This window comes from Nomascus leucogenys, chromosome 6 (assembly GCF_006542625.1).
Source record: "Nomascus leucogenys isolate Asia chromosome 6, Asia_NLE_v1, whole genome shotgun sequence".
Taxonomy (NCBI): domain Eukaryota; kingdom Metazoa; phylum Chordata; class Mammalia; order Primates; family Hylobatidae; genus Nomascus; species Nomascus leucogenys.
Window position 1 is genome coordinate 73,892,885 of NC_044386.1, and position 17,560 is coordinate 73,910,444.

The following is a 17,560-nucleotide window of genomic DNA, read 5'->3' on the forward strand; positions in this document are numbered from 1 at the left end:
TTCGCCCCTGAATGTCATTTTCCTCTAAATCGGTCCATGATCACAACCCAAGGATGACCCAAAGCTGCTCCTGCCATATGTGTCAGAGACAGACATTCCCCTGTCCTGGGAGGTGCATTTTGGGCTGTTCTCCCCAGGAACCTTGGTGATGGGCAAAGCCAGGTCCACGGCTCTACTGGCCTCCCACATACTCCCAACCCAGGACGCCAGGTGCGGGCAGTGGCCGTGTGCAGGAGGGAGTGGAGAAGATGTTTCCTCCATGGACAGGCAGGACCCTGCCGTGGAAGCTTCCCCTGCATATCATCAAGCAAGGTGCTTACACAAGGAAGCCAACTAGGCTGGAAAACACCATCAAAATGATACCTTTTGTCCCCAGAATAATTTGAAACCCACTGTACAATAAATGTCTTTGGAAAAAAAATCAAACAAAATGGCAGGAAAAGCTAGATTTCTGCTTATCATCAGGTTATTCTAAACAGAATGCCAACCTACCTTTAACATCCAACTGATTTCCCTATATTCAAATAATATGCAGAAAGCAGTAAATTATGCCTCAAGTGGTACGCTTGAAATGGAATAGTGTCATGATACACAAAACCTTAGAACATCAATTTTCTGAACCAAAAGTTAAGGATTTCAAAGCAAATGTCTCTCTACTTCTTGCTGTCAACACATAGGGGCTTAAAAGGTTTTTCGTGTTCTGTAATGCTTTACTCATTAACCCCATGATTCATTCTCTCAAAAATCATTTATTAAGACTCCACTATCGCCAGCCACAGACTTGGAGAAACAGATACTATTAGACACAGTCCCCGTCCTCCACAGAATCAGTCTGAAAAGCTCAGTCAAAAGGGACCAGTGTTAAAAAAAGGCTAATGGGCTACAAGGCCAAACTCTAGGCTGCCTTTGAAGAAGAAACCCCGCCCTTGAGAACCACAGTCAAACCCCTCTGAGGACGCCTGGCTTGCCAGCGTTCTGCAGCTCCTTCCTCCCCTAAATCCAGGCCTCAAAATACAACACTTGTCCTTCCGTCAAAGTGGCCTTTCCAAAGCCTCCCAGCTTTTCTGGGAATTCCAGGAGAGCAGGATCAGAGATGTTGGGGTCACCTTGTATCCCTGGCTCCCAGCCAGCCTTGGCTCTAGAGGGTGCAGGACAAATAGGGTGAACCAGATGAGCCCGAGCTCATGAAGACAGAGCTTCCTGGGAGCTGTGGGATCTCCTCTGCTCCTCCTGCCCCCTGCCTGGGGCAGCCTCCCAACCTTGGCTGACCTGGGGAGTGCCTACTCCTCCTGCCTGATCCTCCACAGCTCAGCTCTGACATCTCTGGCATCCCTCTGCCTCAGCATCCCACAGCTCATCTCTCAAAGGTCTCAGCAGGGACTGACTAAAATGCAAGCAACAGGGTCCCAGCGCTGGAAAACCCAAATGCATAGGATGGTAAGGAAAGGTATCAAGCCTTGTCCCCATCTCACCTAACACATCCCCAGGGAGGATGCACAGCTTTACATATGTGCGGAAGTGCCCAGCAACCTCCTCCCCAGCAGCTATGCCTGTTCAAAGCTGCGTCTCCGGGCACCTGCCCTATGGCTCAGCTGTTCCCATCACCTCTCATGTAGAGCCCCAGGGCTTGGGCTGGTGCTCCCACCGTGAGGAGGAGAGCAGGCATGGCAGCTCTGGCCCTTCCCCAGCCACGTGCTCAACATTCAAGTGTTTGATCCAAAAGATGTTTACTAGTTGAGTTTCCAAGCATATGAGGTCAATAGGCACTGGCCCCATCAGATTTTCGGTAGAGCAAACAGTGAAAACAGAAGCAATGCCAACAAAGTCAGAATGAATGAACTACAGTTGACCCTTGAACAACATTGGAGTTAGGGGTGCCCCCGAACAGTCGAAAATCCACATACAATTTCTGACTCCCTCAAAACTTAACTACTAATAGCCTACGGTTGACGGGAAGCCTTACTGATCACATAAAAGGTTGATAAACACACACAATGGAATCTACACGTATTTCACATATTCATGACATACCTGCATTTTCCTTAATTTTTTTTTAAATAAAAAAATAAAAAAGAAACTGGGTCTCATTGTATTTCCCAAGCTGGAGTGCAGTGGTGCAATCATAGTTCACTTCAGGCTCAACCTCCCAGGCTCAAGTGATCTTCCTGCCTCAGCCCCCTAAGTAGCTGGGACTACAGGCATGGGCCACCACGCTGGGGTTTTTGTATTTTTAGTAGAGATGGGGTTTCACCACATTGCCCCACTGGTCTCAAACTCCTGGCCTCCAGTGATCCTCCCGCCTTGTCCTTCCAAAGTGCTGAAATTACAGGCGTGACCCACCACTCCTGGCCAGCTTTAATTTTTTCGATATTTCTAGGCTATGCGGTTCATCTGCAAGTTTTTTCAAATTGTCACAAGTCTCCAAAAAATTTTCCAAATACTTATTGGAAAAGGTCCCCATATAAGTGGACTCAAACAGTTCAGACCCGTGTTCAAGGGTCCACTGTATTTTGTACATTTACTTAGCAAATGTTTCTTGAGCTTCCCTTGTGCAAGGTGCCATGCTGGGCACTGTGAAGACACAAAGGTGAGTCAAACATGAACACCATTTTCAATTTTCTAGAGGGAGAAAAAATGTGCGAGTAACGTAACACAGAGATTCCAGTCAGATGACGGTGGGGGGAATAAGGCAAGTGTCAAGGACCAGCCATGATGGAACTACTGTGCATCTAGCTTGGGACCCTCCATCTGAGGGTGGAACATCAGCTAAAACTATTAATGAGCTCTGCACAGGCCTGGCATGTAGTACATGCCCAGTAGATCATTACTGATCAAACCATTGAGTCAGCAAATGAATCAACCAGTGAGTTAGTGGTGTCAACATCCTGGTTTTTAGAACATCGGATAAATTGTTCCCTAAAATCTCCACCAACCCAAAAATGCTGTGATTCATACTCAATCAAATGTTGGAAACTGTTGTAATACTAAATCCAAAAGAAGCACATTTTCAGTTAAGTCATTTGTTCAAAGTCTGACTCCCAGACCGAGAGTGAACACAGTGGCAGAGGAAAGATGCAGAGGTGAACTTCCATGTGAGTGAGGATGGCTACCTTCCACCCGTACAGTGACACCAGGCTCCACCTACATCAAAGGCATTTTTTCAAATGGTATTTCTCAGTGTTCACGGACAGTAAAAAGTGCCTGCTGGGACTGAGCCATCGAAAGCCAGACAGAAGGCGATGACTCACCTTGCCTCTCTCTGAACCACTTATTTCACAAAAATAGACTTGTGACATGGGAAGACACGCTTATTGCACACTGCTTCATAAACAGGAAGAATGGCATTCCCCCTTACCTTCCACTAGTGGTTTAGCAGCTGTACTGAGCATCAGCTATATTGAGGGCAAACCCTTTAGCCTCGTTCAATAGAGCCCAGAGGAAGTTGGGGACAGCCCACAGGGTGATAGGACAAGAGGCCAGTAGGGCCAATTGGTCACACAGAATAGCCTGATTGGTCTTTACCTGCATACCCTCCTGGCCGGAGATTCCCACACCCACATCTGCCACCTGGATCATGCTGACATCATTGGCTCCATCACCTAGAAACACCACAGGCAAGAAGAATTGTTTGATTCTAGAAACAGCACAGAATCAAATCAATGTGCTAGATTTTCTTGGGGGTCCCCATTGAACTCAGTCCTGTGAAAGGGTCCTGGGAAAGATGGGGGGAAAAGAAGTAGCGCATCCACCCTGGGAGAATAGAGTTAAGCATTCAGAATAAGCCAGCCACACCAGAAGATGTTTCAGAAAGCGGGCTGGAGCTGAGCCACCTGGTACGCGGTGCCTGCTCTGCAGTGTCGCTCTTACATCAGTAAAGCCCTCATCCTGCTGTCTAGCACAAGGAAAGATGCTATCATCATCTTCATCATCATTAGTTACTGAACCACTCCAGCCAAGCAGCCAAGGCTACTCCCAGCCACACTTCCCCGGGCAGTTTCTAAACTAAAGGAAAGAGGTGAAATTCAGACCAGCACATTGTGGAGCTCTTTTTTTTTGCACATGGATTGCCACAGTATTAGCCATTGTGCTCACTTTGGGGCCCTCTAGGGGTGCAGTTAAGGAGAACTTCTCTTCATTCTGTCAATTTGTTGACAGAAAATGTTTAGGAACACAGAGCATAGGTCAGAGCTCTGGACACCTTCGGGGAAAGGACAGCAGAGACATAAAGTAGTTATCACTCCATGACGGTCACCATTCTTGGAACTGGGCAGCAGAAGAGCCCAAATCAGGGCATACATCCCAAGTTGCACAAATGAGAAAAGGTGCAGATACACAAAGTTAGAATGACTTGTAGTGTGACTACAGGATGTCTCTTCCCTGTGATTTTCTTGTTCTTTATAATGTTGAGACCAATATTAACTGATCAGTTAATATATATCAAATTGGAATGCTCTGAAGCAATAAAAATCTGTACATCTTTTCACAGAATGTCCCATTGAAAATGAGATATGGTAAAAAATGAGATACGGTATGCAACAATGCTCTCTATATTATAAACCACTGGGCACTAGGAGTAGGTCACGTTGATGCTTTAACGCATTCTTTCTTTCTTTCTTTTTTCTTTTGAGACAGGGTCTCACTCTGTCATCCAGGCTAGGTGGGAGTGCAGTGGCATGATCATGGCTCACTGCAGCCTCAACCTCCTGGGCTCAAGTGATCCTCCCATTTCAGCCTCCTGAGTAGCTAGGACTACAGGTGCATGCCACCACACCCAGCCAGGTTTTGTATTTTTAGTAGAGATGGGGTTTCGCCCACCATGTTGCCCCAGCAGTTTTTTTTTCTTCTTTTTTTGAGACAGGGTCTCTCGCTCTATTGCCCAGGCTAGAGTGTAATGGTGTGATCACGGTTCACTATAGCCTTGACCTCCTAGGCTCAGGTGACACTCCCACCTCAGCCTCCCAAGTAGCTGAGACTGCAAGTGTGTGCCACCACACACAGCTAATTTTTTTTATTTTTTGTAGAGATGGGGACTCACTATGTTGCCTAGGCTGGTCTCAAACTCCTGGGCTCAAGTGATCTTCCTGCCTTGGCCTCCCAAACTGTTGAGATGACAGGTGTGAACCACGTGCCCAGCCATGCCCTAATGTTCTTATGGGTCATTACTTTCCCGTTTTCTTTTGAGATTCCATTTTTGTGTTTCCTTTTCTTTTTAATCAGCCAAGGATTTCCTTCCACTTCTTAAGGAATACCAGACACCAGTGGCTACGTGACTGAGCCGGGCCCTGGCCAGGCCAGGGAAACATCATCCACGTCTTACTGTGGCCTTTCAGGGCTGACGTTGTCCTCGTGCTCCCAGGGAGGACACTGATGCTCAGATGAGGAGGCTGGGACGGGGGTGGTGCAGGTCAGCCTGAAGACCGTTTCCAGCTCCTCAGGGAAACCTGAGGGCCACCCCAGGCACTTGAAGGCAAAGATGGCCTCAGGACAGGCCGTGGCTATTAGGTTCCCTGGGCCTCCTGAGCATGTGCCCTGTGCCCACTCTCCTTAGCGGTTACCGGCCTCAGGATGTGTAGGGCAGGGTCCCCATGATGACCGTGTTCAGGCCAGCTCCCGCTCTCCTCACTCCCACTGTAACCCAGGCTCAACAGCGGTCTCCTCTGGCCAGGTGAGGTGCCCACTGTGAACAGGAGGCAAACCCCATGTCAACAAGCAGGGGCTGTCACAGACCTTTTGCAGAAAATACTGCCAACACTGGCTGATTGATTGGCGAGGGTACTTTATTTCTGATCCAATTCTCACCTAGGTGTAGATTCTATTTACAGGGAGGCCCAATTGTTGGCATGTGGGGATCACGGCCACCGCTTCCTTCCTGGCCCTCACCAGGAGGTGGTGCTGCTGAGCCCCTGAACCTGTGCTAGAGACTCTGGTTGCGCCAGAAGTGGGCAGAGAGGATGTCCTGGAAGGAGGGGAGTGGCCACCATCCCATCCCTGGAGAGGAGCAGACAGGGCTCTCCAGGCCAACAGCGTCTGCCAGGAAAAACCACCATGAGAGACACAGTTCTTAAATAACTGGTGTAAAACTGAGCAGCGATGCGTATCTGAGGATGGACTTACTTACTCAGAAGCTTGTCCCAGAACCATCAGTGCAGCTGACAGAAAGCAGTGGGAATTCTGGTCATCAAGCCTCTGGGCCTTTAGGGCGTTACAAAGCCTTGGACACCCGGAGGCTCATGGTGACCAGAAGCAGCTGCAAAGGGCCTTCTAAGTTGGCCTGGGCTAAGGCTGAGTGTGTGGTGCCCTCTGCTGTGGCCAGGACAGACTGGGACAGGCAGGTCTCTAGTGTCCTGTCTCCCGAGAAACAGGGTAAGCTCCATCTTGTTGCCGTAAAGCAGCCCTGGATTACTGACCTTACAGCATGAAACTGTAAATCTGCTACTCTCTTTTGTGGCTTTCCAATGTAAACTTTACCTTCAGAACATGTTGCCTGCTCTGTCACACTGGGTGTGATTTTACACACAGAAAGAAACGTGAGGAAGTGTTTTCCCATCTCGTTGTGTAGCATGGAAGGGTAGAGGAAGTTTGGGTCCAGCTGGGAGGAGGTTGTCTGGCCAGCTGGGATACTCACCTATGGCCAGGGTCATGACCTTGAGCTTGCTCCGCACCAGCTTCACCACCATGCTTTTCTGCAGAGGCGTCGACCGACAGCAGAGGACGGAGCGGCACTGCTTGGCAAGGAAGAGGAATTTGTCCTCCAGGTTTTTCTCCAGAGCATAGGCCAGGCTTCTCCCATCAATCACGAGGCTGGGACTGCGGCCAGAGGCAGTGGATGTGGAGGGTGGGCAGAGAGAGGAGAACCTCATGCTCACTTTGCCCTTGGTCTTCTCAGGGGCTCTCTGGAGGCCTCTGGACTGCACGTAGCTTAGGCACTGGTCTAGCAGGGCTGCACACGCCTCCTGAAAGGGACATGAGAGGACAGCGCAGTTCCCTCAGAGTCATGCCACAAACATCCCTGCCCTGGCTCAACACCTCCGGAGCTGACATCCTTCCCGGGCTCCAGGCTGCAGTACCTGCCTGCCCAGAGGCCACCCTCCAGAAACTGTGAAGTTCAGCCAGAGAGGATGACTTTCCCCATAGAAGAGACTGAATTGGTGGCCGGGTGTGGTGGCTCACGCCTGTAATCCCAGCACCTTGGGAGGCCGAGGTGGGCAGATCACAAGGTCAGGAGATTGAGACCATCCTGGCTAACACTGTGAAACCCCGTCTCTACTAAAAATACAAAAAATTAGCTAGGCTTGGTGGTGGGCGCCTGTAGTCCCAGCTACTCGGGAGGCTGAGGCAGGAGAATGGCATGAACCCGGGAGGCGGAGCTTGCAGTGAGCCGAGATTGCGCCACTGCACTCCAGCCTGGGCGACACAGCGAGACTCCGTCTCAAAAAAAAAAAAAAAAAAGAGACTGAACTGATCTAGGTTTCTCTAAGATCTTACTTGATCGCCCGTGATACAGTGCAGATGTAGGAATGGACCATCTTCAGTTTGGGAGGCTGGACTGTATTATTGTGAAATTGTTGGATAGTTAGACTGAAGGCCCTCCATGTACTTCTTGATAGTTCTTGGAGGCCCTTACCTAACCCGCCAAAAACCAACTGCAGGACACAAAGCTCTGCAAAAGGCTTTGTTATGATTAGCCCCTAAAGAAATGCAATTTTCCGTATTCTCCCTAAGTTCTCCAATACCGCCAGGAAAACAAAAAAAAAAGCACAATTACGGAGGCTTTTAATAGGCAAAACTTGATCTGGATTCCAGAGAGAGGAGGAAAACCTACAGTGGTAGCAGCACTAGGGATCAGGGGCAGGAGCTGGAGGCACAGGAGGGACCACGGTCTCCAGGAACAAACACGCTCAGGGGAGCCTGAGCAGCTCCCGATCCTCTGCAGACGGTGAGTCTGCTGGGTCAGGGACCAGTGCCCTGCAACATAACACGGAAATTCAACTGTGTTCAACACACGCTTACTGAGGATCCTTTGTATTCAGAAAATGAAGCCAGACTAGAGAAAAGAAGACCGAAAAGACAGTTACTGCCGTAGGGGCAACAGACGGTTGATGCACACACACTCATGGCTGCAGTAAATCAGCAACCAGGATGTGTGAAAGTGTGGAGATGGACAGGAGAGGGACAGCTTTGCTTCCAGGGCATGGGGTGGGATACGGCAGTAACTGGGGAAGGCCTTGAGGAGAATGCAGGATGCCATCACAGGAACTCCATGAGCTCCCTGGACTCGCACAGCAGTGGAGACTCCTCCTTCATCCCGCTGCTCCCACTGACTGTAGCCGGCACGTGGGCAGGACGCATAGGCTCACTACCGCAGAGCTCTGAGAGTGAGTAGCAGCCGACAGACTGGGAGAGGAGACAAGGGTGCTAAAGACACTGAATGGGTGGTGAGTATGTCACTGTTACTCTGGTAGCCCCTGGCTTAGCCCAAGGCACCAGGGAACCTGGACGTGGGCTCCAAGGCAGGGACAGAGAGAGCTCCAGGAGACACCTTCTAGCTCTGGCTTGAGGAGTGAAAAGGGGGTTCCCAATGCTCTGAGAAGATGAGGAGGTCTCCAATTTTATTTATTCTTTTTCTTCTATTATTTTGAACTCAGTCCCAGGCAATTTTGCTACCGTGGCTGTGCAGGAATGGCAGTGGCAAAACCGTCTGCTGCCACAGACTCCAAGGGAGCTGGACCCTCCTTTCCATCAGAGCCTGTGGTGCTGTCTTCTATTCTGCCCCCACTTGGCGCTGGACACAGGGGAAGGGCAGGAAATATGGGAAGAAGGTGACACACTCCAGCTTTCCTGCCAGAAGACTGAAAAGGCGATTCTTGGGGAACCAGAAGGCACTGGAAAAATTGTAAAGAAAGAGAAGCTTGGCTAACTGACCCCATAATGTTGTTTATGAATTCCTGGGCTCACCCATAACAAAGCCTTTGAGAGGCAAACTGCAACAGACTGCCACCCAAGTTCCAAGGTGACCTCTGGAGGGCAAAAATGCAAGACTAGGTCTTACAAACATATCTGCCTTTGAAACCAACACCCAGAGCTCACAGCCCAAACCCCACAGGGTTGATCACCTGCTTTAAAAAATCCACATTCTCCATAGAAATTAAAAATGGCTAGTGTCATAACATAATATTCGAAATGCCCATGATACAACCCAAAACTTCTTAGCATACAAAGAACCAGGAAAATCTTAACTCTGTGGAAAAAGACAATCCACAGAAGCCAACATCAGGATGACACAGACACTGACATTATCGACAAAGACGAGAACAGCCATTACCCAAATGTTCCAAGAAGTAAGATTGAACGTGCTGGAAATGAACAGAGAGACAGAAAGTCTTGGCCAAAAAGAAGGAAGATATTTTGGAGAACCAAATAGAAATTTTAGACAGAAATACATGAACTGAAATAAAAAGCTCACTGGATTCTAAATCATCTATGTAGATACTCTGCCCTCAAGGAGAAAACTATAACACTCCTTAACTGTGAGCTGTGCACAGTGACTTCCTTCGGAAAAATTCAGTATGGGAAGAGGCAAACAGTACAGTGAATAAACCCGACAATCACAAGGCCAACCCCAACAGTGACACGGTGTTGACAGCATGTGCCCTTGATAGGATACGATGAAAATGGCGCTTGATCTCTGTGGCTGTCCTCCCTAAAACCCTTAGCTCCACTTTAGTGATAAGAAAAACTTCAGACAAATCTCAATATAGGGGCATTCTACAAAATACCTTGCCAGCACTCTTCAAAGTGGTCAAAATGATTAAAAATAAAGAAAGTTTATGAAGTGTCACAGCGAAGAAGAGTGTAAGGAGGCATGATGACTAAATGTAATGTGGTGTTCTGGATGGGACCACGGAACAGAAAAAGGACACTAGGTAAAAACTAAGGCAATAGATGGACTTTAGAAAGTAATAATGTATCAGCATTGGCTCCTTAATGTAATGAACGTACTAGGCTAATGTAAGATCAGTAACAGAATAAATTATGTATGGCATATATGAGAAATAAGTCTGTACTATCCTCACAGTTTTTCTCTAAATTTGAAACAATTCTATATATAAAGTTTACTTTTAAAAACTCTCTGGATGGGCTCAATGGCAGAATAGACATGACCAAGGAAAGAGCCAGTGAAGATCCGCTTTCACTTAATTAATAGTAAATATATTTTCTCTTCCTTAAGATTTTCTTAACTTTTTTTTTCTCTAGCTTACTTTATTGTAAGAATACAGCATATAATACATACAATATACAAAATAGGTGGTAATTGACTAGTTGTTATCAGTAAGGCTTCTGGTCAACAGTAGGCTATGAGTAGTTAAGTTTTTGGGGAGTCAAAAGTTATTTGTGGATTTTTGACTACACAGAGGGATTGGTATCCCTAACCCCTATGTGTTCAAGGGTCAACTGTACTATAAACAGATGGAAAATAAAAATTTAAAAATACTACTTACAAAACCTACAAAAAACGTTGTACAGATGGTCCCTGACTTACAATGGTTCAACTTACAAATTTTCAACTTTTGGATGGGTTTATTGGGGTATTAAATACATTTTCAACTTATGATATTTTTGACCTATGATAGGTTTATTGGGACATAACCCCATCATAAGTTGAGGAGCGCATCGGTGCTTGGGTATGTATCTAACAAAACATATGATGTGTATGCTGAAAACTATAAAATGCTGATAAAAGACATAAAACAAGACCTAAAAAATGTAGAGATATACCATGTTTACAGAATGGAAGATCAACATAATAAAAATATCAATGCTTCCCAAATTGATTTATAAATTTAACAAAATTCAAATAAAAGTTCCAGCAGGAATTTCTGTACAGAAAAATTAATTTAAAATTCATATATGAAGGCCACAAATAAGACGACTAGCCAAAACAATTTTGAAATAGAATAAAGTTGGAGGAATAACACTACCAATTTTTAAGACTTATAAAAAGCTACAGTAATCAAACTACTACAATGAATCAATACACATGGTATTGGTGAAGGGACAGACAAACAAATGAATGGAACAGAACAGAAAGTCTAGAAACAGACCCACACAAATACAACTAACTGATTTTTGACAAAGACGCTTTCAACCAAAAAAAGACGCTTTCAACAAATGGCACTGAAGGAACTGGGCAGCCACCTGTGGAAAGATGAAGTCTAACCTAACAATCACACCTTTCGTGAAATGTGACCCAAAAATGGACTGCATCTATAGATAAGATGTTAACGTGTAGCGCTTTTAGAATAAAACATAGGAGAAAATATTCATAATTAGGCACGTCTTAGACATGACACCAAATGCATGATTCATAAAATTAAAAAAAAAAATGACCAATCAGACCAGGCACAGTGGCTCAAGTCTGTAATCTCAGCACTTTGAGAGGCCGAGGAAGGATGATCACTTGAGTTCAGGATTTTGACACCAGCCTGGGCAATGCGGGGGCATCACATCTCTTAAAAAAATAAAAAATTAGCCAGGTATGCTTGTGCGCTCCTGTGGTCCCAGGTACCAGGGATGCTGAGGCAGGAGGATCCCTTGAGCCTGGGAGGTTGAGGCTGTAGTGAGTTGCGATGGCACCACTGCACTCCAGCCTGGGTAACAGAGTGAGACCTCATCTCCAAAAAAAAAAAATAATAATAAAATAAAAGTTAAATTTAACAAGAATAAAAATTTATCAAAACTAAAAGCTTTTGTGAAAGACAATATTAAAAAATAAAGAAGATAGGGATGAAATATATGCAAATCACATAGCCAACAAAGGACTTACATACCGAAAAAGAATTCTCAAAACTGAACATTAAGAAAACAACTCAATTAGAAAATGGAAAAATACTTGACTAGACAATTCATCCAAGAGGATATCTGAATGGAAAATAAGCACATGAAAAGATGTTCAACTTCATTAGACACTAGCGAAATGCAAATTAAAACCATAACAAGATACCACTACACACCCATTAGAGGGGCTAGCAGAAAAAAATCAATGACAATGCAAAGTGCTGGAAAAGACACTGAGCAAGGTAATACAGCACTTTGAAAAGCAGGCTGGTATCTGGCAGCTTCTCATAAACTTAGACACACTCACATCTGACCTAGGTATTTAAAGAAATGAAAACATGTTCACACAAAAACCTGTAGACACACATTTATAGAAGTGCTGTTTATGATTGTCAACAACCAGAAACAACTAAAACGTTCTTCACTGAGTGAATGGATATGCAAAATCTGGTGTTAGTGGATATTACTCAGCATCGAGGAGAAACATACTACTGATTCATGCAACAACTCAGGTGAATCTCAAAGGTGTTATGCTGAGTGAAAGAAGCCAGGGTCTGAAAGTTACACACTGGAGTATTCTGTTTACTTAACATCTGGAAAAGACAACACTGTAGTTTTGGAGAACAGATCGGCGGCCTCCAGAGGTTAGAAAAGGAGGGAAGTTACAATTGCACAGGGGTAGCACGGCAGACTTTCTGGGGATGATGGAACCCTCCTGGACAGTGGATAGGGTGGTGGTTATACAGATCTATGCATGTGTTAAAATTCATGTAAGTGTATAACCAAAAAAAAAAAAAAAAAGCCAATTTTACTATATGCTAATTATAAATAAATAAATAAATAAAAGCAATGACCAGGTCATCAGGTCAACCTTTAGCATAAATTCCCAAACTTTCTTGGAGAAAGAGGTCACTTAAAAAAATAAAAAGGCCCTGGTGAAGGCGCAGGCTCTGAAGCAGGATGACCTTTCGTAGATGTGAGAGGAAGGGGGCACCGCGGCCAGCATGGCCGTGAAGAAAGGACTGAGAATGGTGGGAATCTGGATCATAGAATCCAATGGAACAAGGTGCGAGGGTCACAATGGTGTCTGTACAATGTGGACAACGGGGCTTAGCAGGCAGCCTTTCCTACACTTACAGATGGAGTGAGAGGCCCTAGAGGCCAGGAGATGAGTGGGGGCTGCTGCAATAACTCATGGAGCAGGAATGCTCCCACCAATGCCATCTCAGAAAGGGACACTCCCAAGCGACAAAGTCCCAAGGTCCTGACAGCTGATGGTGCAGGTGTGGACCTAAGAGGGGCTGGGGGGAGTCTGAGTGTGAGCCCCAGAGAGGCTGTGGTGGCCTTGGCCATACTGGGGAGGAGCAGATCAGCCACAGCAAGATGGTTCCCCGCTCCATTCAAGAAGTCTGAAAGCCAGCGCGAGAAGTTTTGAGTGGAAACTCCTGTGAGGACTCAGAGTCCAGACCAGGGCAGTATATGAAGTAGCTGCTCCCCATAGACTTGGGGATTTAAACAGACACATCCGACTGGATAAAGAAATCCTCAGTGCCTGCAATGGTCCTGAGGTGGTCAGTGCTAAATGGACCACTGCCCTGGCTCCACTGTGGAAGCACATGGGACCTCATGAGAAAGTTCTTTGAAGACTTGGACAGTATGTCAGGAGAAAGCAGGCTGAACTTTGTATTAATAAAGCCCAGATGTGCATTCCTTTGGTACTAAGAAATTCCAGCAAACTTCACCTCTTCCAAGGCAATAACATGCACGTCCTAAACCCGAACGCAGAGGGTGAAGTCCTTCTCACAGCAGCTGCCAGGAACATGAGTCTCTGCCAAGGGGGCCACGATAAACATGGGCCACCCCAGGGGAAGGAAGCAGAGCCACTTGAAACCCACCTACCTGGGACGTGGCGTTCAGGGTGATGACCTCCTCGTCGTGGTCCAGCAGTTTGCAGGCATACGCAATGTTGACGGCTGTTTCTTGTTTGTCACCAGTGAGAACCCAAATCTGCAGGCCCGCTTGACGCAATTTAGAAATAGTTTCAGGGACTCCGTCCTGCAGACGATCTTCAATCCCAGTGGCACCTGGTCAAATGCACAGCAGTGTGAGCGAACTCACTTCTCACGTGACCCCCAATCCTGCTGGGGTGCAAATGGCATGCACCAGATACACCAAAGGCAGGCACTGGTACAGCCCCTGTTGCCTGGGCCTTGCCCGGGGCTGGGCTGCCAGTTGTCTGCCATGTAGTGACAGGAAGTCCCTTGTGGAACCATTTCAGGACAGTGGTGGACGCTTTTGACAGCTCTGTTGATGTGACTCAGTCGAGAGTGCGTAGGAATAACTGTGAGTCACTGAGCATAATTATGTGTACTTACACCAAAGTACCTCAACTTTTTTCTAACTTGTAACTTTACAGATAACCTGAAAGCAAAGCGTATGGGAAGGTGTTGGGAATGACGATACTTGGAGGGATAAAAATATAGTCTTAAAAACTGCCCACGCCATACAAAGCTTCTGGTCAATGAAATTCAGAATGTCCAGTCTCAACAATGCTTATTACTAGTCACTATAGAAACAGACTTCACAGGCAAGCCCATTATTTCTTGAAACCAAGATTATCCTAAATATGCTTTTTCTGCAAACATAAAGAAATTGAGAGGCAGGTTTTGCCTTTTTGGTCTCAGTATATTGGGAAAAATCTACTACTGACTGCGGAAATGTGCTTAGGCCTGCCTCAGATTTTTTTTTTTTTTTTAAGATCTGTTTACATCTTGGTGAGATAGTTTCTTTCTTCCGCACTCTGGAAGTGAGCTGCAGCCCCCGGTCCCTGGGTTTGAGCCCTGAGTGAGGCTCTGTTACTGCGCTACACCATGCTGTGCCCTGTGCTGGGATGCTGCTATGGACTGAGCGTTTGTGTCCCCCAGATCCGTAGGAGGGTGCGCTAATCCCCAGTGTGGTAGTATTAGGATGTGGGGCCTGCAGGCGGTAATTAAGTTCAGATGAGGTCATGAGGATGGGGCTCCCGTGATGGGATCAGTGTCCTTATCAAAAGAGGCACTGGGGCCAGGCGCGGTGGCTCACGCCTGTAATCCCAGCATGAGGTCGTGGCGGGCGGGTCACTTGAGGTCAGGAGCTCCAGACCAACCTGGTCAACGTGGTGAAACCCCATCTCTACTAAAAGCACAAAAATTAGCTGGGCGTGGTGGTGGGCGCATGTAGTCTCAGCTGCTCAGGAGGCTGAGGCAGAATTGCTTGAACCCAGGAGGTGGAGGTTGCAGTGAGCTGAGATCACGCCACTGCACTCCAGCCTGGGTGACAGAGTGAGACTCTGCCTCAAAATAAATAAATAAATAAATAAACAAACAGGCATTGGAGAGGTGATTTCTCAATCTCCCTGTCATGTGAGGACACCACAACGAGGTGGCCATCTGCAAACCAGGAGGTTTGCGAGCTGTTAGGGCCTTGATCTTGGACTTTCAGCCTCCAAAACTGTGAGAAGTAAATGTCTGTGGCTTAAGTCCCCAGTCTGTGGGACTGCATGACAGCAGAACAAACGAACTAAGCCACCCTTACCCCTTCTTCTAGAATGACGGGATGGCAGGCATGGGGAGGGGAAGGTAGAACTGAGGTAAACACACATGTACATTTCTTAAATATTCCTTTGATGCACTTTCACAAGTCATATACCAGTGTCACCAGCCCTGAGCTCAGGGGGCAGAACATCACCAGCTCCCCAGAAGCCCCCATCAGGGGCAAGTGGCTGATCTGCTGTCTTCCAGCTCATGCAGCCTGAGCCTGGCTCCCATGTGGGGGATGTACTGGAAGGTGATGTGGGAACTTGGGGAGGGTCCAGAAAGGAGGAGGGAACATTGCACCCATGCTGCACTCTGCTCTGAGCCTTACAACCTGAGTCCCCTGGGAAGACCACGCAGCGTGTGGAGCTTAAGACCTGCTCAGGAAGAAAGCCAGGTCACGCTCTGAGCGCATCCCCAGCCACCCGGGCGCCGGGAGGGCATCTGACCTTAGCTTTGCTCCCCTACCCTGGCCCTTGGGCTCTAGCAGGGCGACAGACTGTGTGTGGCCCGAGTCCCTGGCTCATCCTGAGTGTCACTTGTACTGTCACAGGTTCCTTGATGTCTGGGGAAGACAGAGGGATGGTCTTGCCTTCCTCTGTGTGTTCATAGTAATTCATTCCTACTTAATGATAGTAATAATGATTATAGAGTAAGCCTAATAATGGCTAACCTTGATGAATTACTGACAATTTGCCAGGATAACGCTTCCACCAGAGTGCTTGAAACATAACCCAAGCAGTTGCCCACTCCTCTCTAAATGGCAACTTCCTGCCTCAAGGACCTTGTGCCTCCCACCTTTGTATCCCAGCTGCTGAGCTAGAGTCCCTCAGTCAAATGTCTGCCAAGAAAGAAAGCAGGGAAGGCCTTGCCGGAAACTCCAGTACAGAGGGTGTCTGCTGTTTCACAGGGAAAAGTTAACACCTTGAAAACAGAACCTCCTTAGTTCAGGAGCTAATTGGTCAAACTCATGGGCCTCCCACTGGGTCACCCCACCAACACTCACCTTTATAAGGTGTGAGCCTGAGTCAGGTGCAGAATAGCATTGAACTGAAAAAAGGAGTTATGGAAGGGACCCCCACCTCAGCATGAAACATGGCAGAGGAAAGAGTGCCTGCAGAGAGCAGCCTTTCAAGATGATTTGGGGCACAGTGGCTTTCTTCAGCTTTCCAAGGTACTTGTTTGTGATGTAATTTATGTGACTCTGAGTAAATGCCACTGTCTTTATGACCTGACCCTCCGGAAGGCCTGGCATTTCTGAGTATCATAACACAGGAGTTGGTAGTGTGCAGAGCCCAGCGTCACTGTGCTTGGTGCCACACAGCTTTGAATGGGAGGGGAAAGGATTTCACCAACGAGGAAGTTTTAGACATTTAGAGAAACTAGCAAGGATGCAGGGGAAAACGAGCAAGAGTATCCTTTGAATTTAGGTTCCTGCCCAGACAATTAAGGAAAAGAAAATTTCAAGAGCATGGCGAGAATGGAGATCCTTTCTGCTGAAGATAGTTATGTATGGTTCTCTGATGCTATTTAAGATAAGCACCTGGGCCTGGTGCAAGGGCACATGCCTGTAATCCCAGCACTTAGGCAGGCTGAGGCAGGAGGATCACGTTAAACCAGGAGTTCGAGACAAGCCTGAGTGAGACCCCGTCTCTACCAAAAAAAGTAAAAATTCATATGGGCTTGGTGGCACACGCCTGTGGTCCCAGCTACTCAGGAGGCTGAGGCGGGAGGATCACTAGAGCCCAGAAATTTGAGCTCACAATGTGCTGTGATCGCACCACTGCACTCCAGCCCAGGTGACAGAGAGAGACCCTGTCTCAAAGCAAATTAAAAAAAAAAAAAAAAAAGAAGGAAAAAAAAACACCTTCATGGAAAGATTTGGAAAGGAGTATTTGGCTTTGGAATAGTAAAAATATAAGTGGCTGGCTTCACTTTTCTCAATGAAGCTGAGGAGCTAGAACACAGTGCCCGCGTTTGAGCTGTGTGAACACTAAGGTGGTGGGTGGCTCTTGTACTCTCCAGCTCAGCCCTCATCATTTGAAACATAAACATACCAGGTACCAGGAGATGGTAAGTGGTTAACAACCAGCCTGTGGGAGGGAGGCCGATTTACTGCATTTGCTCATTTCTTTGGTGTAAATACTCCCACC

The 17,560-nt window shown here is 47.0% G+C and overlaps 1 protein-coding gene across 3 annotated transcripts in view; it reads right to left on the bottom strand.

Annotated features, from left to right (window-relative positions):
* ATP10A (ATPase phospholipid transporting 10A (putative)) overlaps positions 1-17,560 on the bottom strand; it is a 192,879-nt gene that overhangs the window by 9,426 nt on the left and 165,893 nt on the right. For all 3 annotated transcript variants that reach the window (XM_030814460.1, XM_003277157.4, XM_030814459.1), the window contains exons 13-15: positions 13,735-13,919; positions 6,626-6,953; positions 3,523-3,599 (exon numbers count right to left, since the gene is read on the bottom strand). In XM_030814460.1, coding sequence (XP_030670320.1) covers positions 3,523-3,599; positions 6,626-6,953; positions 13,735-13,919 — 590 coding nt within the window. The remainder of the gene's footprint in view (positions 1-3,522; positions 3,600-6,625; positions 6,954-13,734; positions 13,920-17,560) is intronic.